The sequence below is a fragment of the Phocoena sinus genome, chromosome 17 (assembly GCF_008692025.1).
Source record: "Phocoena sinus isolate mPhoSin1 chromosome 17, mPhoSin1.pri, whole genome shotgun sequence".
NCBI classification, from domain to species: domain Eukaryota; kingdom Metazoa; phylum Chordata; class Mammalia; order Artiodactyla; family Phocoenidae; genus Phocoena; species Phocoena sinus.
The window spans coordinates 38118251-38143184 of record NC_045779.1 but is presented as its reverse complement, the minus strand read 5'-3'; the positions used below and the strand labels follow the sequence as shown (position 1 = coordinate 38143184).

The following is a 24934-nucleotide window of genomic DNA, read 5'->3' as shown; positions in this document are numbered from 1 at the left end:
ATGTGTGTGAACTCATTTGAGTGTGAACTCAAACTCAAATGAGAATGATAATTGTACCTACATCACAGAGTTAGAATGAAGATGAAATGAGTCATGCAAGCAAAGCACTTAATATGGTGCCTGGTACATAGAGAGTGCTAACAATGTTAGTTAGGATGAGAACCTTGGCTCTGTTGCAATCTACATTTTTTAGATAATCTGACTACTGCACAGAGATTTTGAGTGACATTTCCGAGCTCTCACACGTCTGATAAGTAGCAGAGACAGAATTTGAACAGTGGGGTTCCAAAGCCCAGAGTCTTAGCCCTTGTATAATACACTACTTCATAGCTAGAACAATGGAAACCCCAACAAAAAACCTATCATGTTGGTTCTCACTGTGGATATTTCCCTGGGGATCCCATCCCCACCTGTACTCCATGCTCATCTTGGACCTAGGTTGAACCTGCTGTCTCTGACTAGGTCTCTGAATTGTCAAACCCAACCCTCAAAGCCTATGCCATCTCCCAGAGTTCTATGAGCTACCTCTGCCTCTGTAGGCTGGGCAGCAAGGCCTTTTGAAGGGGGCTAATTGTACCTTTCCTCCCTCACTTGGGCCTTCCCTTTGGGCGGGGGGGGGGGGCAGAAGGGATATAGGACAGTAAGTGCTGGAAGTGTTCAGAGTAGGAAAGACAACCCTCTGGGATGCTCAAAGAACTCTTTCTAGAAGGATAGTTTTGTACTGGGCTTTGAAGGCTACATAAGTTTCACTAGCCAGAAAAGAGAGGCTGCTTCACAGAGAAGAAGCCATCTTGCTTGGGGACAAGCCTTACTGAGGAGGGGGCAGGAAGAGGGAGTGGGAAGCCCAGGGGAGCCTCTCGTGGGGTTTTCTTCAGCCCTTGGTGACCTGCTCATGGGTGCAGGTGGGGAGCAGAGAATCCTCTCACCACACAAATCGCATGTCAATAGTAAAATTGTGGCTATGGTCGTCACTTTACTTGCCAACTGTTTTTCTTGCAGATTTCTGATTTTCATGCATGATTTTCAGTGAAAATTTCTGATGTGACTTTGATTTTCAGATTTCAAGACCCTCTGCTTTGTGCAGGTCGACATTATTGATATCAATGATCAGATCCCCATCTTTGAAAAATCAGATGTGAGTAGTTATCACCTTGCTTTTTCTTTACTTTGTTCGTATTTACCTGACCCCTACTTCTGGAATAAAGACACAAACAGTAGTTCGGGAAAATGCCAGACTTAATATCTTAATCAATGCACTGGTACCAAACTCAAACACCGTCTTCAGTGGAACTCTTCAGGGAACAGTAACATTCACGGTTATAGTATCTGGAAGCATCTGGTTTTTTTATTAAAAACTTTTGCCAACAGCTCATTTATTTCAAGGACTGCTTGGAAGCTACAGCCAGTGTATAGCAGGACAATAAATAGATTACTGCTAGGTCTCAAACAAGCATGTGTAGTCAGAGTTTAAAATTTTGAATACTGCCAATTTAAACTCATTTTGTATTTATTGGAAAAGTGAAAAGGGGAAGAAAAAAACGAATCTCTGGTTTATGCCAAAAAATGTGCCCAAGACATCTGCAAGAATTAGAATTGGGAAAAAAGAGCAGGAGAAAAAGGATCAGTTGAGTATATCAAGAAGAATTCAAGTTAACTTATTATTAATGTGGGGGTAGTTTGATCGATACTTCCCTTAAAATGGATGCCTCTATTTATTTATTCTGGAGAAGAGAGAAGCCTTTTTGGGTAGATTGTTATGTTTGAAGTCAGTTTATGAGGCGGCCCAGAGCCTTGTGACGATGTTCATAAATCACAATAGGGATAAGGCAGTGACAAAGAACGGGAATTGATTTATGGGAGGGTTTGAGGAGGTAAAAAGTGTGACAATATAACTTGTATAGTAGGCACTGAGGTTAAGCAAGTGTGAGAGTAAGAGCCTGTTTCTACTCTGCCTCCATTCTCTTGGGCGTTTGATCCTTTCTGTGTGTTGTAGTTTCCTTGCATTACATCTAGACAGTGTTTTTAGATTGAGGGTAAGAGTCCTGCTTTGGGAATCTCAGAGCTTGGAAAGGCAAACTGGGCCTTAGAAAGGTGAGTCCACTTCTTTCCTTGCTGTGGTCCTTTCCTGGACCCTGCCTGTTACCATCTTCGTGATCATCATGCCAAGAGACATGATCTGGGGGATTTTCAGCAGAGGAGTGAAAGATGGTCTAGGCCAGTGTTAATTAAGAGCACCTGCTTTGGAGTTGGACAGACATTGGTTTGAATCCCAATTCTGTGACCAGCGAGCTGTGTGGTCTTGGGTGGGTTTTACCTCTCCAGTCTTTTGCTCCTCTGTCAAATGGAGATGATAATATAGCTACTCAGTAGGGTGCTTTTTTTGGGGGGGCGGGGGGCTCTCACTGCTGTGGCTTCTCCCGTTGCGGAACACAGGCTCCGGACGTGCAGGCTCAGCGGCCATGGCCCACGGGCCCAGCTGCTCTGTGGCATGCGGGATCTTCCCGGACCGGGGCACGAACCCGCGTCCCCTGCATCAGCAGGCGGACTCTCAACCACTGTGCCATCAGGGAAGCCCCGGTGCTTTGTTTTGTTGCTTATCTTTATTGACCACTTATTATGTGCCAGGCATTCAGGGGTTTTATATGCATCGTCTCTGTAAATCACCACAGCACACATGAAGTAGGTTCTGTTATTATTATTATTATTATTGTTATCATCATTATCATCTCCAAGGACAGATGATGAACCTGAGACTTTAAAAAATTAGATAACTTATTTCAGTTCACCCAGGTCATAAGTGACAAGCCTAGGATTCATACCCAGGCCATTTAACTCTGAAGTTCAGGCTCTTAACCACTATTCCCTGATTGATTTAAGAATTAATTAAAATAATGTAAAGTGCCTGCCACATTGTAGGTACGCAATACATAGTAGCTATCTATTTGTCTCAACTATAATGATAATTACGGTTATTAACATATTGGATGTGAGTGGAGGGATATGTTTTAGAATCCTATCAGTAGATCTCTGAGACGTTGTGTTTCCTGGTACAATGGATATCAGTCTACAAGTATGACTGATGTCAAAATCAACTGTAACCCACTCATTAATAGAAAAAAACATGCTTGGTAAGTATTGATGCAAACTGTGACTTGTGTCCATTCTGAAACCAAGGAGACAAGTTTGCCCTTTGACAATTGTACTCGATGGCAACGGACATTCTCATTGTTTCCTTCCCCTGTTTCCTTCTTAGTATGGAAACCTAACTCTCCCTGAAGATACAGCCATTGGAACTGTCATCTTAACCATCCAGGCCACCGATGCTGATGAACCATATACGGGAAGTTCTAAAATCCTGTACCGAATTACACAGGGAGACAGTGAGGAATATTTGGAGATTGAAACAGATCCCGAAACCAATACTGGATATGTCAAGGTTAAAAAGGTAAATAGCACATTGAATGGAATTTGTCTTTTTCAAAGGTTAATTTACTTAGGACCATTCAAGGACCTATAAGCAGAGGTGACATATTAGCAGTGACCTCTCAGGTGTGTGATGGACTCCTGGAACACTCTCAGTCATTCCTGTCCACCCAAAAGACAGAAGGCAGGATTCTTGTTCTGGGTCTGTCACTAACTGACCAAGTAGCCTTTGCAGAGTGAGGTAGGATTGACAAATAAAATATATAAACTACAAGATAGAGAATTTTTCAGTATAAGTATGTCCCATGAAATACTTGGGACATACTTATACTAAAAAATTGCTTGTTGTTTACCTGCAATTCCAATATAACCAGTTGTTCTATATTTTTATTTGCTAAATCTTGGGCAAGGTGGTGCTCCAGGCTTTATTTCTCTCTTTGCAAATGTGGGGTATTAGACTAGATGAACCCTGTGAGCCCTTTAGGCTGCTGGACTCTTTATTCTAATGGGCCAGCCATTGACTCCTCTTTAATAATGACTGGAAATTGGTAGGTCTCCTTTAATAGACAAGTTTTAATAAACAAGTTTACTCTTTCATGGCTTCTTCCCTGCCTACCCCTTACTTTCATCTTTTGTGGTATTGCTACGTCCACTGGCTCTTGCTTCGTCTCTCCCTTTGTAAGGACTGGGTAGTCTAGAGCCAAAATCTTGATTACCATGATACTTGCTTTTTAATAGAGGGTCTTCCCATCCTTCCCTCAGTCTAATCCCATCCCCTACTGTGTACAGCTGAAGTTTGACCCTTTCCTCCATGGCTGCCTCATTTATGCTTTAGAGCATGTAAACCGTTTACCAGATGACTCAATAGGAAGCAGCGCTTGTCATCCAATGTAGTTAGAATTAAAAGGGGTCAGAGTTACAGCAATCGAGACTTTGCAGACATGGTTGAATGCTGAAGGTTTGTAGGGCAGTGTGTTGGAGGCTGCAAAAGAAAGCTCTGGAGGAAAGTTTTGACCCAGAATAAAGGAAAGCTAAAGTAGAGGCTAAAAATGAAGACAGAATAATTTCACAGAAAATAGATAGAAGCACAGGGAGAAAAGTGCTAATGCTGACGGAAGCCCTGAGGCAGAATCTTAGAATTCTGATACCATTATGACTATATAACCTACTTCTGACAAAGGGCCTCACTGAGTTTTAGCTGCGAGGTTTTTGTGTGGACCTACTCAAGACATTAGTATTTTGTGTGAGTCTGACATTTGGAAAAGGTGCCATAACATCTTCCCCCTCTATTCATGGCTGCCTACATGGAGACAAAGAACCCAGAAGGAAAGGCTAATTTTCAGAGTTTGCAGTGGGTGGTCCAGGCAACATACGTGATCTTTTTGCAGGAGGTAGGGGCAGATAGCTTCTATTCTCCCACAGGCCCAGAGCTCTCTAGGCATCTAAGAGAAGATAAAGCCCTGTCTATCTCAGTATGAATGAGTCCCACATGTCAGTAATTTTTCATGATGGCTTGTTGTGAATCAAGTTAATTGGACCATTTGTGGCTAAAGGGCACCTATAGGGAAAAATTGGTAACCTTGATGATTAGCGGTAGGTAAGGGCTGTAAGTATCCTCCCACATGCTCTTGACACGAGGAGGTATGTTACAGTAGAGCAGGCCTCTGGCCAAAATCTTTGTCACATCCTTATTTTGTTTGTGGTTATATTCCAAGTGTCCAGAATATCACCTGGCACACAATAAACATTAGTTGCGTTGAATAAATAATTGAATTCTGTGCCATGTACAATTAATGACAAGCTGGGACAAAAACCAACGTCCAACTTGTGCTTTAGGCTTGTGACGTCACAGCTCTCTGTCCCTCAGGCACTGTGGGCACAGTGCTCTAGTGACAGGATTCATCTGACTGTCCACAGAAAAGGTGTTGATACACACAACAGAACTGGCGTCCTGGAACTATGAAGGCTATAAGCTGCTGGACTAGCCAGATGCCACACTCTTGTTCATTTAATGACCAAGAGATATACTATATTGTTAACCAAACTGCATGTCTTGAATACTACTAATATCACAAAACCTCTCTGTAGGATCACTTTGCTAATTAACAAACCTTCTAGGGCAGCTTGAGATAGTGTGAGCTCAAAGCCTGTAGTAGCTGCCTCTGGAGTGTGGATCTCTGATTAGGATCTGTCAAATGCTAAGTGACAGCCAGCCCAGAGGTGTGGATTCTTGATGAGGATACACTAGATGTTAGCCAACTGCCCCAAGGATGTGTGTACTCACACTGACAGATGTATGTATTCATACAGTTTTCAGTATTTTAAATAAATTAGACTCTATTATGTGGTTTTTCGCATGTAGCTTAGCCTTACTTCTAATTCCCTCCCCATTAAGCCATCCTTTGCTTCTGAACCATTGTGATGATCATTTTTTAAAAATTTAAAATCCCAATGTAGACTACTTTTTTTTTTTTTTTTGCGGTACGCGGGCCTCTCACTGTTGTGGCCTCTCCCGTTGTGGAGCACAGGCTCCGGATGCGCAGGCTCAGCGGCCACAGCTAACGGGCCTAGCCGCACCGCAGCATGTGGGATCTTCCCAGACTGGGACACGAACCCGTGTTCCCTGCATCAGCAGGCGGACTCTCAACCACTGCGCCACCAGGGAAGCCCCAGACTACATTTTTTTTTTTTTAACATCTTTATTGGAGTATAATTGCTTTACAATGGTGTGTTAGTTTCTGCTTTACAACAAAATGAATCAGTTATATATATATACATATGTTCCCATATCTCTTCCCTCTTGCGTCTCCCTCCCTTCCACCCTCCTTATCCCACCCCTCCAGGCGATCACAAAGCACCGAGCTGATCTCCCTGTGCTATGCAGCTGCTTCCCACTAGCTATCTACCTTACATTTGGTAGTGTATATATGTCCATGCCTCTCTCTCGCTTTGTCACAGCTTACCCTTCCCCTTCCCCATATCCCCAAGTCCATTCTCTAGTAGGTCTAGAGTCCTTATTCCTCTCTTACCCCTAGGCTCTTCATGACATTTTTTCCCCTTAAATTCCATATATATGTGTTAGCATACGGTATTTGTCTCTCTCTTTCTGACTTACTTCACTCTGTATGACAGACTCTAGGTCTATCCACCTCATTACAAATAGTTCAATTTCGTTTCTTTTTATGGCTGAGTAATATTCCATTGTATTTCCTAATATTTTCTTCTTTTTTTTAAACATCTTTATTAGAGTATAATTGCTTTACATTGTTGTGTTATTTGCTTCTGTATAACAAAGTGAAACAGCTCTACATATACATATATCCCCATATCCCCTCCCTCCTGCGTCTTCCTCCCACCCGCGCTATCCCACCCCCTAGGTGGTCCCAAGGCACCAAGCTGATCTCCCTGTGCTATGCAGCTGCTTCCCACTAGCTATCTATTTTACATTTGGTAGTGTATATATGTCCATGCCACTCTCTCACTTTGTCCCAGCTTACCCTTCCACTCCCCATGTCCTCAAGTCCATACTCTACTTCTGTGTCTTTATTCCTGTCCTGCCCCTAGGTTCTTCAGAACTATTGGGTTTTTTCTTTTAGATTCCATATATATGTGTTAGCATATGGTATTTGTTTTTCTCTTTCTGACTTACTTCACTCTGTATGACAGACTCTAGGTCCATCCACCTCACTACAAATAACTCAATTTCATTTATTTTTATGGCTGAGTAATATTCCATTGTATATATGTGCCACATCTTCTTTATCCATTTATCTGTTGATGGATTTAGGTTGCTCCCATGTCTTGGCTATTGTAAATAGAGCTGCAATGAACATTGTGGCATATGACTCTTTTTGAATGATGGTTTTCTCAGGGTATATGCCCAGTAGTGGGATTGCTGGGTCATATGGTAGTTCTATTTTTAGTTTTTTAAGAAACCTCTATACTGTTCTCCGTAGTGGCTATATCAATTTACATTCCCACCAACAGTGCAAGAGGGTTCTCTTTTCTCCACACCCTCTCCAGCATTTACTGTTTGTAGATTTTTTGATGATGGCCATTCTGACCCAGGTCAGGTGATACCTCATTGTAGTTTTGATTTGCATTTGTCTAATGATTAGTGATGTTGAGCATCTTTTCATGTGTTTGTTGGCAGTCTGTATATCTTTTTTGAAGAAATATCTATTTAGGTCTTCTGCCCATTTTTGGATTGGGTTGTTTGTTTTTTTGCTATTGAGCTGCATGAGCTGCTTGTATACTTTGGAGATTAATCCTTTGTCACTAGTTTCATTTGCAAATATTTTCTCCCATTCTGAGGGTTGTCTTTTCGTCTTGTTTATGGTTTCCTTTGCTGTGCAAAAGCTTTGAAGCTTAATTAGGTCCCATTTCTTTATTTATTTTTTTTATTTCCATTTCTCTAGGAGGTGGGTCAAAAAGGATCTTGCTGTGATTTATGTCATAGAGTGTTCTGCCTATGTTTTCCTCTAAGAGTTTTATAGTGTCTTGCCTTACATATAGGTCTTTAATCCGTTTTGAGCTTATTTTTGTGAATGGTGTTAGGGAATGTTCTAATTTCATTCTTTTACATGTAACTGTCCAGTTTTCCCAGCACCACTTATTGAAGAGGCTGTCCTTTCTCCACTGTACATTCCTGCCTCTTTATCAAAAATTAGGTGACCATAGGTGCATGGGTTTATCTCTGGGCTTTCTATCCTGTTCCATTGATCTATATTTCTGCCACTACCATATTGTCTTGATTACTGTAGCTTTGTAGTATAGTCTGTAGTTGGGGAGCCTGATTCCTCCAGCTCCGTTTTTCTTTCTTAAGATTGCTTTTGCTACTTGGGGTCTTTTGTGTTTCCATACAAATTGTGAAATTTTTTGTTCTAGTTCTGTGAAAAATGCCATTGGTAGTTTGGTAGGGATTGCATTGAATCTGTAGATTCCTTTGGGTAGTAGAGTCATTTTCACAATATTGATTCTTCCAATCCAAGAACATGGTATATCTCTCCAACTGTTTGTGTCGTCTTTAATTTCTTTCATCAGTGTCTTATAGTTTTCTGCATACAGGTCTTTTGACTCCTTAGGTAGGTTTATTCCTAGATATTTTATTCTTTTTGCTGAAATGGTAAATGGGAGTGTTTCCTTAATTTCTCTTTCAGATTTTTCATCATTAGTGTATAAGAATGAAAGAGATATCTGTGCATTAATTTTGTATCCTGCTACTATACCAAATTCATTGATTAGCTCTAGTAGTTTTCTGGTAGCATCTTTAGGATTCTCTATGTATAGTATCATGTCATCTGCAAACAGTGACAGTTTTATTCCTTCTTTTCCAATTTGGATTCCTTTTATTTCTTTTTCTTCTCTGACTGCTATGGCTAAAACTTCCAAAACTATGTTGAATAATAATGGTGAGAGTGGACAACCTTGTCTTTTTCCTGATCTTAGTGGAAATGGTTTTGGTTTTTCACCATTGAGACCGATGTTGGTTGTGGGTTTGTCACATATGGCCTTTTTGATGTGGAGGTAAGTTCCCTCTATGCCTACTTTCTGGAGGGTTTTTATCATAAATGGGTGTTGAATTTTGTCAAAAGCTTTTCCTGCATCTATTGAGATTATCATATTGTTTTCATCCTTCAATTTGTTAATATAGTGTATCACATTGATTGATTTGCATATATTTAAGAATCCTTGAATTCCTGTGATAAACCTCACTTGATCATGGTGTATGATCCTTTTAATGTGTTGTTGGATTCTGTTTGCTAGTATTTTGTTGAGGATTTTTGCATCTATGTTCTTCAGTGATATTGGCCTGTAGTTTTTTGTTTTTTGTAACATCTTTGTCTTGTTTTGGTATCAGGATGATGGTGGCCTCGTAGAAAGAATTTGAGAGTATTCCTCCCTCTGCTATATTTTGGGAGAGTTTGAGAAGGATAGGTGTTAGCTCTTCTCTAAATGTTTGATAGAATTCACCTGTGAATCAATCGGGTCCTGGCATTTTGTTTGATGAAGATTTTTAATCACAGTTTCAATTTCAGTGCTTGTGATGTGTCTGTTCATATTTTCAATTTCTTCCTGTCTCAGTCTCTGAAGGTTGTGCTTTTCTAAGAATTTGTCCATTTTATTGGCATATAGTTGCTTGTAGTAATCTTTCATGATCCTTTGTATTTCTGCAGTGTCTGTTATTACTTCTCCTTTTTCATTTCTAAGTCTGTTGATTTCAGTCTTCTCCTTTTTCTTCTTGATGAGTTTGGCTAATGGTTTATCAATTTTGTTTATCTTCTCAGAGAACCAGCTTTTAGTTTTATTGATCTTTGCTATCATTTCCTTCATTTCTTTTTCATGTATTTCTGATCTGATCTTTATGATTTCTCTCAAAAAAAACTTAGGGTTTTTTGTTGTTATTGTTGTTCTTTCTCTAATTGCTATAGATGTAAGGTTACATTGCTTTTTGAGATTTTTCTTGTTTCTTGAGGTAGGATTGTAGTGCTATAAACTTCCCTCTTAGAAATGCTTTTGCTCTATCCCATAGGTTTTGGGCCATTGAGTATTAATTGTCATTTGTTTCTAGGTATTTTTTGATTTCCTCTTTGATTTCTTGAGTGACCTCTTGTTTATTTAGTAGTGTGTTGTTGAGCTTCCTTTTGTTTGTATTTTTTACAGTTTTTTTTTCCTGTAATTGATATCTAGTCTCATAGTGTTGTGGTCAGAAAAGATAATTGATACGATTTCAATTTTCTTAAATTTACCAAGGCTTGATTTGTGACCCAAGATGTGATCTATCCTGGAGAATGTTCCATGAGCACTTGATAAGAAAGTGTATTCTGGGCTTCCCTGGTGGCGCAGTGGTTGAGAGTCCGCCTGCCGATGCAGGGGACACGGGTTCGTGCCCCGGTGTGGGAGGATCCCACATGCCGCGGAGTGGCTGGGCCCGTGAGCCATGGCCACTGAGCCTGCGCGTCCGGAGCCTGTTGCTCCGCAACGGGAGAGGCCACAACAGTGAGAGGCCCGTGTACCGCAAAAAAAAAAAAAAAGAAAGTGTATTCTGTTGTTTTTGGATGGAATATCCTATAAATATCAATTAAGTCCATCTTGTTTAATGTATCATTTAAAGCTTGTGTTTCCTTATTTATTTTCATTTTGGATTATCTGTCCATTGGTGAAAGTGAGGTGTTAAATTCTCACCTCACTGCGTGAGAACCTCACGAAAGAAGAAAGTGTTACTGTCACTTTCCCCTTTTGCCTTATGTACTGAGGTGCTCCTATGTTGGGTGCATCAAGATTTACAATTGTTATATCTTCTTCTTGGATTGATCCCTTGATCATTATGTAGTGTTCTTCTTTGTCTCTTGTAATAGTCTTTATTTTAAAGTCTGTTTTGTCTGATATGAGAATTGCTACTCCAGCTTTCTTTTGATTTCCATTTACATGGAATATCTTTTTCCATCCCCTCACTTTCAGTCTGTATATGTCCCTAGGTTTGAAATGAGTCTCTTGTAGACAGCATATATATGGGTCTTGTTTTTATATCCACTCAGCCAGTCTATGTCTTTTGGTTGGAGCTTTTAATCCATTTACGTTTAAGGGAATTATTGATATGTATGTTCCTATTACCATTTTCTTAATTGTTTTGTGTTTGTTATTGTAGGTCTTTTCCTTCTCTTGTGTTTCCTGCCTAGAGAAGTTTCTTTAGCATTTGTTGTAAGGCTGGTTTGGTGGTGCTGAATTCTCTTAGCTTTTGCTTGTCTGTAAATGTTTTAATTTGTCAGTGAATCTGAATGAGATTCTTGCTGGGTAGAGTAATCTTGGTTGTAGGTTTTCCCCTTTCATCACTTTAAATATGTCCTGTCACTCCCTTTTGGCTGCAGAGTTTCTGCTGAAAGATCAGCTGTTAACCTTATGGGGATTCCCTTGTATGTTATTTGTTGCTTTTCTCTTGCTTCTTTTAATTTTTTTTCTTTGTATTTAATTTTTGTTAGTTTGATTAATATGTGTCTTGGCATGTTTCTCCTTGGATTTATCCTGTATGGGACTCTCTGTGCTTCCTGGACTTGATTGACTATTTCCTTTCCCATATTAGGGAACTTTTCAACTATAATCTCTTTAAATATTTTCTCATTCCCTTTCTTTTTCTCTTCTTCTTTTGGGTCCCCTATAATTCTAATGTTGGTGCATTTAATGTTCTCCCAGAGGTCTCTGAGACTGTCCTCCACTCTTTTCATTCTTTTTTCTTTATTCTGCTCTGCAGTAGTTATTTCCACTATTTTATCTTCCAGGTCACTTATCCATTCTTCTGCCTCAGTTATTCTGCTATTGTTTCCTTCTAGAGAATTTTTAACTTCATTTATTGTGGTGTTTATCATTGTTTGCTCTTTAGTTCTTCTAGGTCCTTGTTAAAGGTTTCTTTATTTTCTCCATTCTGTTTCCATGGTTTTGGATCATCTTTGCTATCATTACTCTGAATTCTTTTTCAGGTAGACTGCCTATTTCCTCTTCGTTTGTTTGGTCTGGTGGGTTTTTACCTTGCTCCTTCATTTGTTGCATATTTCTCTGTCTTCTCATTTTGCTTAACTTACTGTGTTTGGGGTCTCCTTTTCACAGGCAGGTTTGTAGTTCCTGTTGTTTTTGGTGTCTGCCCCCAGTGGGTAAGATTAGTTCAGTGGGTTGTGTAAGCTTCCTGGTGGAGGTGACTGGTGCCTCTGTTGTGGTGGATGAGGCTGGATCTTGTTTTTCTGTTGGGCAGGACCACGTCCAGTGGTGTATTTTGGGGTGTCTGTGAACTTATTATGATTTTAGGCAAACTCTCTGCTAATGGGTGGACTTGTGTTCCTGTCTTGCTAGTTGTTCTGCAGTGGGTTTCCAGCACTGGGGCTTGCTGGTCATTGAGTGGAGCTGGGTCTTAGCATTGAGATGGAGATCTCTGGGAGAGCTCTTGCTGATTGATATTATGTGGGGCCAGGAGGTCTCTGGTGGCCCAATGTCCTGAACTCAGCTCTCCCACCTCAGAGGCTCAGGCCTGACACTTGGCCAGAGCACTAAGACCCTGTCAGCCACACAGCTCAGAAAAAAAAGGGAGAAAAAAGAGAAAGAAAGAAAAATAAATAAAATTATTAAACTAAAAAATTTTTTTAATTATTAAAAAAAATTTTTAAAAAGAAGAGAGCAGCCAAATCAATAAACAAATCCACCCATGATAACAAGTGCTAAAAACTGAACTAAGATAACCATATAAATCAGAGACTAGTCAGTCGCATACAACAAACCCAAAGTCTACAGTTGCTCCCAAAGGCCACCACCTCAATTTTGGGATGATTCATTGTCTATTCAGGTATTCCACAGATGCAGGGTACATCAAGTTGATTATGGAGATTTAATCTGCTGCTCCTGAGGCTGCACAGAGAAATTTCCCTTTCTCTTCTTTGTTTGCACAGCTCCTGGGGTTCAGCTTTGGATTTGGACCCGCCTCTGCATGTAGGTCATCCTCTGGTGTCTGTTCTTCGCCCAGACAGAAGGGGGTTAAAGGAGCTGTTGAATAGGGGGCTGTGGCTCACTCAGGCCGGGGGGAGGGAGAGGTATGGAATTCAGGGAGAGCCTATGGTGGCAGAGGCCAGTGTGACATAGCAACAGCCCAAGGCGCACCATGTGTTCTAACGGGGAAGTTGTCCCTGGATCACAGGACCCTGGCAGTGGTGGGCTGCATAGGGTCCTGGTAGGGGAGGTGTGGATAGGGACCTGTGCTTGCACACAGGCTTCTTGGTGGCTGCAGCAGCAGCAGCAGCCTTAACGTCTCATGCCCGTCTCTGGGGTCTTCGCTGATAGCCATGGCTCGTGCCCTTCTCTGAAGCTTGTTTAGACGGTGCTGTGAATCCCTTCTCCTCCTGCACCCCAAAACAATGGTCTCTTGCCTCTTAGGCAGGTCCAGACTTTTTCCCGAACTCCCTCCCGGCTAGGCATGGTGCACTAACCCCTTCAGGCTGTGTTCACGTCGCCAACCCCAGTCCTCTCCCTGGGATCCAACCTCCAAAGCCCCAGCCTCAGCTCCCAGCCCCTGCCCGCCCCGGCGGGTGAGCAGACAAGCCTCTTGGGCTAGTGAGTGCTGGTCGGCACTGATCCTCTATGCGGCAATCTCTCCGCTTTGCCCTCTTCAACCCCATTGCTGTGCACTTCTCTGTGGCTCTGAAGCTTCCCCCTCTCCGCCACCCACAGTCTCCACCTGCGAAGGGGCTTCCTAGTGTGTGGAAACCTTTCCTCCTTCACAGCTCCCTCCCACTGGTGCAGGTACCGTCCCTATCCTTTTGTCTCTGTTTTTTCCTTTTTTCTTTTACCCTACCCAGGTACATGGGAGTTTCTTGCCTTTTGGGAGGTCTGAGGTCTTCTGCCAGCGTTCAGTAGGTGTTCTGTAGGAGGTGTTCCACGTGTAGATGTATTTCTGGTGTATCTGTGGGGAGGAAGGTGATCTCCACATCTTACTCTTCCGCCATCTTGAAGCTCCTCTCCCTGATATTTTCTTAATCACAATTCTATCAGCACCTGTTCATCTGAATTACAAATGTCCTAACAGCAAGTAAAATTCACCGAGGAGTGCACACTCCACAACTGAAGCCCCTTGTGTTTCATGAAGCACTTCTGCACACGCTCCTTTTCTTCTCACGCCAACTCTGAGGGAGGCAGAAATAGCCCCACTGTACAGATGAGGTTCAGGCCCACAGCAAGATACAGTCAGTCCTCCAGGGATGGCAGAGTTGCGAACTTGACCCCAGGCTTCTGACTCCCTTCAGGAAATGATTTCTGTTGGGGCCTGGCATTGCCATTTACTAGCTCTGCGACCTTGACCGAATGTTGTAAACTCAGACCTCAGTTTTCTGATCTGAAACATTGGTGAAATGGCAGCACCTTCTTGATAAGGACATTGGAGGATTCAGTGTGAAAATACATATATAGCTCTTAACACAGCCCCCAGCAGGTAGCAGTCAATTTAATAAATGTCCAGCATTATCTTAATTCTAATTAATTAGAGTGAAGGCAGAAGCCAGGATTCTGCCTGTGGATAGATGTGTTTTCGCTTCTGGCCAAGGGGAACAAACTTGTCTAATCCAAGAGTCAAATGGTGCCCACTGGGGACTGCTGACTCAGCCTCTCTATGGGAGGACCTGGAAATCAGTAATTTTAGTGCCCTGCAAAGTGTTTCTCCTTTACTCTTGCATTACTACCACACTTCACTTTTGACACCAGGTTTGTGTGTTTTCCACACATCAAGCCATTATCCAACACCAGGTCGATGTCCTACAATTTAACTCAGTTCTGACACTGTCTGCCTGGAGATAGCATCAGACCCCACAGGTTAAGGGCTCAGTCCCACAAGACTCCCCCGCACCCCACTTCAAAAGTCAATTGCAAGTCTTAGGTTGTCACCTGTATTTCTGACTGACTGGCTATGAATCCCATGACTCTCTCCTTGGGTTGGATCATTTGCTAGAACAGCTCACAGAGCTCAGGGAAACATATTTACCAATTTTTATTTAATAAAAGATATGATAAGGGATATAGAAGAGCAGCCAGATGAGGAGATACATAGGGCGAAGTCTGGGAGGGCCCCAAGAGTAGGTGCTTCTGTCCCATGGAGTTAGGGTGTGTATCCACTTTCCCAGCACATGGATGTGTTCACTAACCCACAAGCTCTCTGAAGGCCTTACTTTGGGGATTTTTACTGAGGCTTCATCATGTAGACATGATTGATCATTAACTAAATCTCCAGCCCCTCTCCCCTTCCAGGGGCGGGGAGTGGGGTGGGTGTGGGGCTGAAAGTTCCAAGCTTCTAATCATGGCTTGGTCTTTCTGGTAACCAGCCCCCATCCTGAAACCATCCAAGGAGCCACCAAGAGTCACCTCATTAGAATAAAAGGCACTCCTATCATCCAGGAAATTCCAAGGGATTTAGGAGCTCAGTGTCAGGAACCAGGGGCACAGACCAATATATATATTTTTTATTGTTTCACTTGCCCCAAGTGATGCTTAGGATTAAGCAAGTTTTAGAAGTGCTGTCCTCTCTCTGTTTACTGCTGCCCCAAGCTCTCACCTGTTGTGTGGTAGATCATCATATCCTTGGGACCAAGCAGGTGTCAGGAGCCAGGAAGGCTATTTCTTTGAGCCCAGCCTGGCTCATCAATAACTCTCCTGGCACCCCCTTTCTTGAAATTCAGGGGTTTGTTTTGGCTTTAATTTTTTATACAAATTTTGTCACTTCTTCATTATGGCTGATTCTTTTTCATTCTTAGTACGTGACTTATTTTTAACCAGCAAGGGTATCATCTGGAAGACTAATGTGCACTTTTTCCTCATCACTGATGATTGGTGTAAATGTTAAATATCCCCAGTCTCAATTCCTTTCCTTCGGCACTTTATCTCTGCTTCCAGGTGGAATCTAAATCAGGGGGTTTGACCTTTTGAGCAGTTGTATGCAGAAGAGCGATTGTGGCATGAGCATATGTTTTCAGCTTACCTGAGGAGTAAGTTGCCCAGATGGGCCCGAGGTAATCCCAAGAGGCCGTGAGGGTCTCTTGACCTGGCTTTGCAGGCCTGCCATGTCATGAAAGACAGTATATGTGGTTTGACAAGGCTCGTCCTTGATTCAACTCTGCTGATTATCATTGGCAAATTTAGCATCGTCCATTTCTAATTTTATCCCTGGAAAACTTGGTTCAGTGTTTTTCCTGGTGTGAAAGTTAAGCAGACTGATTGATGGCAGGCTGATTCTTCCATTCAGTAAGTGTTTCAGGAGTACTGACACCCTCTCCTAGGAGGGTGACTCCCAAGAGACTGACACTGGTCTCCCTGCCCAGGTCAGATGAATTCAAATCCATCCCTCCCATGGCTGCTCCCAGAGTTAACTTTCTACAACACAAATCCCTGCCCTTGTCAGTCTTGCACTCACCACCTCTCTCTACTCATCAAGGATAAAGTCCCAACATCTTAGCTTGATGTGTATCTTCTCTGTCATCTCTCTCTTCTCTCAGCTTCACATGTTCTGTTCTGGTAACACAGGCTGCTCCACCTCTGCAGATATACCATCTCATTTCTTTACCCCTCACCTCTGGTGACCACATGAAGGGATGGAAAAGCCAGGGAGGGGACTTAGGACCTGATGGTAAGAACGGGGGGTGTGCATCCTCTGCCTGAGCACATAGAATGATGTGCTGCCTGTCTGAGCTTGGCTGTGGCTGGACCCACAAGGAGCAGAGTGCGGTGTCCTTTGTCCACGCAGCAGGCTTGCTCTGGGGGCCGCTGCCTTCCTGCTCCATCAACCAGACCTTCTCAGTTTGACACCCCTGCCCTTATCCCCTGAGATGATGAATGGGTCCCTGGGAGTCAGATGCTCCAGCTTGCACACACCTCCTCACAACCCCCCAGGGGAGCGGCCCTTTCAGACCATGTGGTAGTGATCAACAGGTCATCATGGGGTTGTGCCCTGTGGGCAGTGGGTGCTTACCTCTATGAAAAACCTCATTTTTACATCGTAGCTAGCTTACAAAATTTTATATCCTGTATTTTAACAAAAGTCAATTGATTCTTATTTTCTATCTCAAATGACCTTGAGTCTTCATACTTAATTCTTTCTCTTCCATATGGGCAAACTTTCTATTATACTTTCTTTTGAACTAGAAATTGGGTTGTGATGTTGTGTGTGTTTGTGTGTACGTGGAGGAGAGGGTTTCTAGAGAGTGGGGATTTTCTCCAGAATCTCTTTCCCACTGGAGTCTGCAAGGGCTTGAGAAGGACCAAGACCTTCTCATTTTTATCTATCCTAATGGATATACTATGGGCACTGCATGTCAGGGAAGTGATGAGAAGCAAAGGAGAATATAACACAATTCCTCTCCTCAGAGAGCTCATGGTCAATAAGGATCTAGAATATATAACCAAACAATTAGAATCCTGAGTTAAGTGTGATGAGATTACAGAGGACATGGAGCTCACCCATTTGGGGATAGAGAGGAAGGTCCAGGGAAGCCAATATGGTGAGGACAGCATTGAGCCAATTTTTGACTGAGTGGGAGAATTTTTTCAGATGTTGGGGAAGGGCAGGCCAAGCTAATGCAATCACGTGTCAATTTTTCTCTTCGTGAAAGGATACTACCATTTTTGTTTAACTGAGGAGAAACTGATATAAACTCAAGTTAAAGAGCTGACAGCTCACCAGGAGATCCTGGGTCCTCCAGGCCTGGAAGAGTGAATAAAACAGTGCAGTTCCCATAATCTATAATGTGCCTTTTGGGCTTTACTTTGGTTCCTTCATCTTTTTGAGGTCATGGGTACCTTTGAGACTCTGACAAAAGCTACATATCCTCCCCCTACCAAAAGATTCACATATGAACATATGTATTGTTAAACAACAAAAATTCAATTGAGTAAATTTAAGGATCAAATTGGCTTTATTAAATACTTCATAAATCAAGTGTCATCCGACTTAGCAAATAGAAAGAAGCTACACCAAGCTGTAGAAAAGAAAAGATTTTTTAAAGGTAGAAAGGGGGCGGACAAAGGAAATTATTAGCAAAGAATGCATTGTTTCAGACAAGGTTGCCCCCCTAAGGGGAACAAAAGGGCCTATGGGGTGGATTACCTCACTAGTGCTGACCAGATAATTCAAGACTGACTGGTTAAAGGTTGCATTCCTGGAGCAGGGATTGAAACTGCAATAGGTTAGTTATTAAGTTTTGATTTGCTTACATGGGGTTTAGCACAAGTGACTCCGTTTTGGGCCTGCTGTTTCTTTTTAACAATTTTCCCCTTTTGATCAGACTCTCAGCTTATCTGAGAGATGTGATCAAAATGTAAGGCATTAAATGCCACTATCACATACTTCTCTGTAGTTCTCCCAGCTTCCGTTGATCCTCTGTGTGGTACTCACAGGTCATAATGTTTTTTTGCTTAATCTCTGTGATAGTCACAGGCATCAGCTTCAGGTTCACAATTTTTAAGTTGGTCATTCGCTTTGTCTCTTTTCTGATGTTCTAGTCTTAGGGAGACTTGATAGTTAGCAGTTGTGAGCATGCATTTAATGCTTTTTTTTTGCAGTACGCGGATCTCTCACTGTTGTGGCCTCTCCCATTGCAGAGCATAGGCTCTGGATGCGCAGGCTCAGCAGCCATGGCTCACGGGTCCAGCCGCTCCGCGGCATGTGGGATCTTCCCGGACCGGGGCACGATCCCGTGTCCCCTGCATCGGCAGGCGGACTCTCAACCACTGTGCCACCAGAGAAGCCCTGCATTTAATGCTTTTGAGAGAATACAGCACATGAGGGAGAGTACTCTGATTCTAACAAGCAGGATAATTCCCAATGTCTGGAGTGCACTTTGGAGCCATGGTCCCCAAGACCCAAACCAATCAAATCAAATAAGTCAAAGAAAGACTCCATGGCAGAAGTCACTCTTTTAAGCCAAGAGGAGTGGCTTGCTCAGTGATCTTATGGAACTGAATTTCAGCTTCCCCAGAAGTGTTACTCCAGGTGCAGCAGGTGGTATTGGCCACAGTGCAGACACCTCCTTGCTCAGCTAAAAGAGAATCAAGGGCTATATTATTATCAAGAACAACTTGGGCCAGAAAGCCTAAAGATTTTTTTGTTGGACAGCTATTGCTCTAACAGAGGATTTTTCAATATGTTTCAATATTTTCAAGAGTTAAGGAAACGTTCCTGATCTAGTCTCATTTACATATACTCTTTTTTTTTTCCCTCTCATTTACATATATTCTTAACTGGGGAAGTATGGCCCTGCTAAAGGAAGTGAATCCTGAGTCATGAATACCTCTTGATAATTCCTTTCTAACTCAATGATGTAAATCCAGGGAGTCAACCATGAGGTGTCTCAGTTTGTTTGTGAAACATTTAGGGGAACAGTTAGATAACCTAAGAGACATTGCCTGATATGTACCAGCTGTCTAGGTACATAAGAAGAATGACAACCACCACAGACAAAGATAAATCCTGTCGGGACACAAATCACTTCCACCAAGGTGGCACTGTTAATAGGTTCACTCGCAGGGATAGTTGCATTTGCCTGTTCAAGCTAGATGTCAGTTAGGTTTTCTCCTAGCCTGAAATAGTAGTTGTTTTAAATTTCAGAGGTTACCTCCCTTAGCAGTGGTCTGGAAGATACAGATGATGGTGTTACCTTTCCAGGCCAACGCCAGAGTAAAAGAAAGGGAAAGAAAAAAAAAAGTTTCTTGTTGTTCAGTTGAAGTACGAAGTCTTGATGTGGTGTCTTGGAAGGAAGCATCTACCTCAGTGTCAGCTACTTCTCCTTCCCAGTCAATTTGATTGGAGATTTCCAGCATTTGTATAAGACCAGATGTCAGGTGGAGTCTTCTTCAGCTGTGAGATGTGTATCAAGCTTTAAGACCTGAAGTTTGGCTGCCATCTGGGTAGTGAGGAGGACCTGGTATAGTCCCGTGCAAGGAGATTCAAGGGCAGTCTTTGTTCTTAGTGATTCCAATTCAGAAGGGTGGGAGAAAACTGGAAACATTAGTTTGGAAAGTTGTAGCCAGATATTTCAGGAAAGTAGAAAAAATTCAGGATCCAGTCCAGTTTACAGGTATATAACAAATCCTTAAAGATAATTAGCAGGATTAGAATCTAATATAGATAAAGGTACAAACATAATTTATTAAGCAGTTAATAAATTTAAGTAGTTATTCCTGCTTTTTTTAAAAAATCTTTTTAAGGATAATCCTACTAAAACTTAATTTGTTTGCATTAAATTTGCCTTGATTATTTACATAAGTGCAGCAAGAATAGTGATTGACTATACAAGCTCTTTTTAAGATTGCTTTGCTGGAACCTTGGAAGCAAGGTACTCTCTGAGTCTATGTACATCTCTCTCAAATGTGACAATTCAGTCCAAGCCTTGGTAATATGGTCAATGTTTCCAGTTGTGTTCCATTACAGGAGAACAGATTCTTATTGAACTTATGTGAATGACCACCTATATTGCCATGAAAAGAATACATTAAGAGTTTCTAAATTCTGGAGAGATCATGTAGAAAAAAATGTCATTTTTGTTTACAAAGGTATAGTGTATCAATTGCTGTAAGTCATAGATTGCTTAAGTGAAAAGATTTCTTTAAATCTGGAAAACCAAAGCATTAAGGAACCAGCAGTGTTTTAAAAGTCATACAAATTATAATCAATCATCCTCCTCATTTTATTTAATCCAATGTAATTAATACTTGCTCTGTTTGAATCTAGTTTTTCCACTAGCTCTGGAAATTCTTACTCAGTTTAGTTTTATGATCTTAAAATGATCAGAGGGCTTCCCTGGTGGCGCAGTGGTTGGGAGTCCGCCTGCCGATGCAGGGGACGCGGGTTCGTGCCCCGGTCCAGGAAGATCCCACATGACACGGAGCGGCTGGGCCCATGAGCCATGGCCGCTGAGCCTGCGCGTCAGAAACCTGTATTCTAGAATACCTGTCAGAGTCCTTTTTATGGATTTCTCTGAAGATGAAGCAATTTTGTAGGAACGTTTTCGCAAAAGCATCAGAATAAAAAAATTAACTATCTGTAAATGACAAAATCCTTAAAATGCCCATTATTAAAGATCTGATGAGAATTCATTATAATGGAATTGACAAGGAATTTGGTTATTTTTGTAATATGTAATGTTAAGATAATAATTACAATTATGACTGATAACATCATACCAAGAAATAATAGATTTCCAGGAATTTTATCCCATTTCTGTAACACTTATAACATGTATCTATACAAATATAACATAAAGAAGGCTCAGTATTACTTGTTTGATGATTTTTCCCATGTAATTTAACATATCAAATAAGCCTAATTAGTGTAACATCTCTCTTTTTATAAGGAGAAAGAAGAAATCTTTTCTGATTTTTCCAAAGGCCCTATGGAAAATCCCAAAGTTATTTCCAGGTCAAAAAGACTTCACTTAGAATTTGATTTGGGGAAGTTTGCCAAAAACTTCAAAAGGTTTTGGACACTTGGCTAAAAAGGATCACAGATCATTATGAAACAATACTTAATTATCCACTTAATTATCCAAAGTGACAATAAAAGATTTCAAGAGCAAATGCAATAAGTTACATACTTCTGAGCCAAACTTTGCTCTTTTAATATTGAGAAGACTCAGTTTACTTAAGTAATCAAAGACCTGATAATAAAGATATAAAACACAAAAAATTATTTTGATAAAACACAAAATCTTTGCTTTCCAGGCAGGTTATTTTAAAGATAAAGAAAAAACTTTGTTTAAATTTCTTATTAAGAGTAGATCTCATTTATTAGTAAATCTAATAAAACTTTGTCCTTTTAACAGAGGAAAGAAAATTAAGTTTTAGTTTTACATAAGTATACTACTGGTATTAAAGCTTATTTTAAAACACTTATAATAACAATTTAATTTTTAGCCAACTTGACCACACAAGATTTCCTCATTTTCCCTCTCTTTTTCTGTTTCTCTCTTTCATTCTTCTTAACTTCCTATATCCATAGTTTGTCCTTTTTTTTTTTCTTCCCATTTTGAAATAACTAGTTTTACTTTAGAGCAAAATCACTTTTATTTCCCTCAACAAAATGTATCTCCATACTTCATACCCTTTTAACCAAAAAAAAAAAACCAAAAAAACTCCAAAACATATCCAATTTTCCTTGCATACAGAGTTGTTTCTTATTATTTTTAATTGCATATATTAGAATTCTTAACCCTTAGAAAACTTAATTTATAGTGAAAACTTAGTAAGCAGTTGTGAACTATTCCACTAGCATTCTTTAGATTAGCAAATTTGTGAATACATTTCATAATTTTTAGAAATACATGCTTCTTCATAGTAAAATTTTTAATGTGGCACAAACCATATATACTAATAGAGCCAAATATCTTTAGTTCCTCTGCAAAAGGAAACCAAAAGTAGGTAAAAATCTACGTTCAGTAATTAATGTTTTAGTATTTTATATTATTTAGAAGTGATCTAGATATTCAATGAACTTCTAACATTTAATTTAGCAAAATGCTAAGGGTGTAAGTTATTAAAGAGAGACTAAGTACACATACCATAAAATATAATTATTGCAGAAAAAAGTTTACCTAAAAATTCTTATCCCACTTACATCTATCTAAATCACTTGCTCCCAACTATTATGTTTAGATTACCCATGAAAACTTCATGAGACATTAGACAAAGTCAGCCATCACCCCAAGCTTTTTTTTTTTTTTTAATTTTTTGCTGACAAATTTTGTAACAGAGATAACATGGACTTATTTGACTAATAAACCCATGTAGAATAAAATTTGTGTGCCTGTATTATATTCAGTGTAATTCTAGACACATTCTATTTTAATTAAACCAGCAACTTTAAATTAACTTTGATACAAAATATTTTCCCAGGATATATAAAACAGAAAAACATTTGGATTAGCCTATATTATATTTTTGAGACTTTCTATGAAGACTAAATTTATATAAATGCTTGTTTGTTTAAGCCAGCTAAATAGAACTCTTTTGTAAATGAGTTTTAGCAATACCATACATCTTTAACACACGTATATGTAGATACACACGAACATACAGATGGATGCAGAGACCTTATCACATCTGTTTTACTAGTTATTAAAAGAGTTGAATTTAAGTTGTTTTTTTCGGTCCTAAATTTCAAATGACCTTTCCCCTTTTTTTTTTTCTTCTGATAAAACTTACCTCCCTGAAGTTTGTACTTTAACATTTACATCTCAGAGGCACAGGGAAAGAATGCAAGTTATAAGCCTTTTAAGATAAAATAGGGGCGGTTTGGAGATTGGAAAAAGGAATAGGTGAACTTTGAATCGCCTCTAGAGCTGCATATCTAGATTTGTAAGATGAAAAGAATTGCTCTTGATTCCTCAAGGAATTGGTTTGAAACCTAAATGACATCATCAATAGCTTGTCAGTTTTCAGCCTGTTTAAATGGTAAATGTTTCTGGCAGTATTAAAGAACTCCATGGACCCAAGAGGTATCCTCAAAGAAGGTGCAAAGGTTACTACCTTTCTAGGATCCAGAGTTACCCCCAAAGATAGCGAAAGGAAAAAACTGACAGCCTGCTTGCCCTAGGTAGGCAGAAAGCCAAGCTAAGCTCTTATTTTATTAATAAAAGGTAACTAATTAATAGTTTCTTCAGAGTGGAGAGGCAATTCAGACAGAAGATTACCAGAATGAATATTCAAATAAAGGAGGATGGAGGGGAGCAGTAGGAATTATGTCAGTCCTATAGTCTTTTTTGGGCACTATTTTGGAAATTTTAAGTCTTTTGGAGGCTTCTGCATGCCCATTAAAATAGGTATTCCTTGATTTTAAGTGCAATTCTTTTTTTTTTTTTTTTTTTTTTTTTGTGGTACGCGGGGCTCTCACTGTTGTGGCCTCTCCCGCTGCGGAGCACAGGCTCCGGACGTGCAGGCTCAACGGCCATGGCTCATGGGCCCAGCTGCTCCACGGCACGTGGGATCTTCCCGGACCGGGGCATGAACCCGTGTCCCCTGCATCGGCAGATGGACTCTCAGCCACTGCGCCACCAGGGAAGCCCTAAGTGCAACTCTTAAATGCTTTTATCTAATTGGAACGTTTGCTAGGACCCTTAGCAGCAAATGGAGTTCAACTTCCATTACTTTCTGTTCAGCCATATTTGGGACCTCAGTCTGATGGTTACCAAGCCAAGTTCTTATGCACAAAATTCTAGGTTGTCTTTAGTAAAATTTTGGCCATTTTTTGTAGGTATTTATAGCTCCTGAGACATAGTTTTTAGACATAAAATAAGCAGGTATGCTGGAAGGTGGTACACTCAACTCTTTAGAGTTTATGGATCCCATTAGCTATGCTGAACTAATACCTAAAAGGGCTGTGCCACTGACTTGGGGATTGTGCATTGTTTTACCATGTACCTTGTTGCACAGAAATTTTCTGTACCTTGTTGCACAGAAATTTTCTTTAGGTTGGCAGGTGGTCTGTATCAGTCTAACCTGTTCTATGACCAACTTATCCTAATACAGGAGTCTTTGAGTTAGGTGGTGAGCATTCTAACAGCCCTTAAATGCTCCATCTGTACCCACCAAATTTTGCAGTTTTTTTGGGGGGGGGCTTCTGAGATCTCTGCTAGCAATAGCCCTTGTTACACAAAATAAGACAAACAAACACGTACACCTTAACACACCAGAGGTAACCAAGAGAATGTTGTGCACACCATCAGCAATTCCCAGCATGGATTAAGTCAACGGACTCCAGTAAATGGGGACTGTGGACTGGAACTAGGGAAAGGGATGCTATACAACCGAGGGGAACTTCAGACAGAACCAAGGCCTAGGGACTCAGATTCTGCATGGAACCATCAGCCAGCTCAAGTTGACCCACTGAGCCCTGGACTGGAAAGCCAAGTGGATCAGGAGCTAAACACAAACAGAGTGGAGCTCAGAGGGGTTTACCCCCAGCTCTTGGAAATGGCAAGAAGGACAGTGAACTTACAGTTTTTGA

At 40.9% G+C, this 24934-nt stretch overlaps 1 protein-coding gene across 1 annotated transcript in view; it reads left to right on the top strand.

Annotated features, from left to right (window-relative positions):
• CDH17 (cadherin 17) overlaps window positions 1-24934 on the top strand; it is a 98984-nt gene that overhangs the window by 57035 nt on the left and 17015 nt on the right. Inside the window, exons 11-12 of the mRNA XM_032610169.1 lie at window positions 1059-1135; window positions 3254-3445. Coding sequence (XP_032466060.1) covers window positions 1059-1135; window positions 3254-3445 — 269 coding nt within the window. The remainder of the gene's footprint in view (window positions 1-1058; window positions 1136-3253; window positions 3446-24934) is intronic.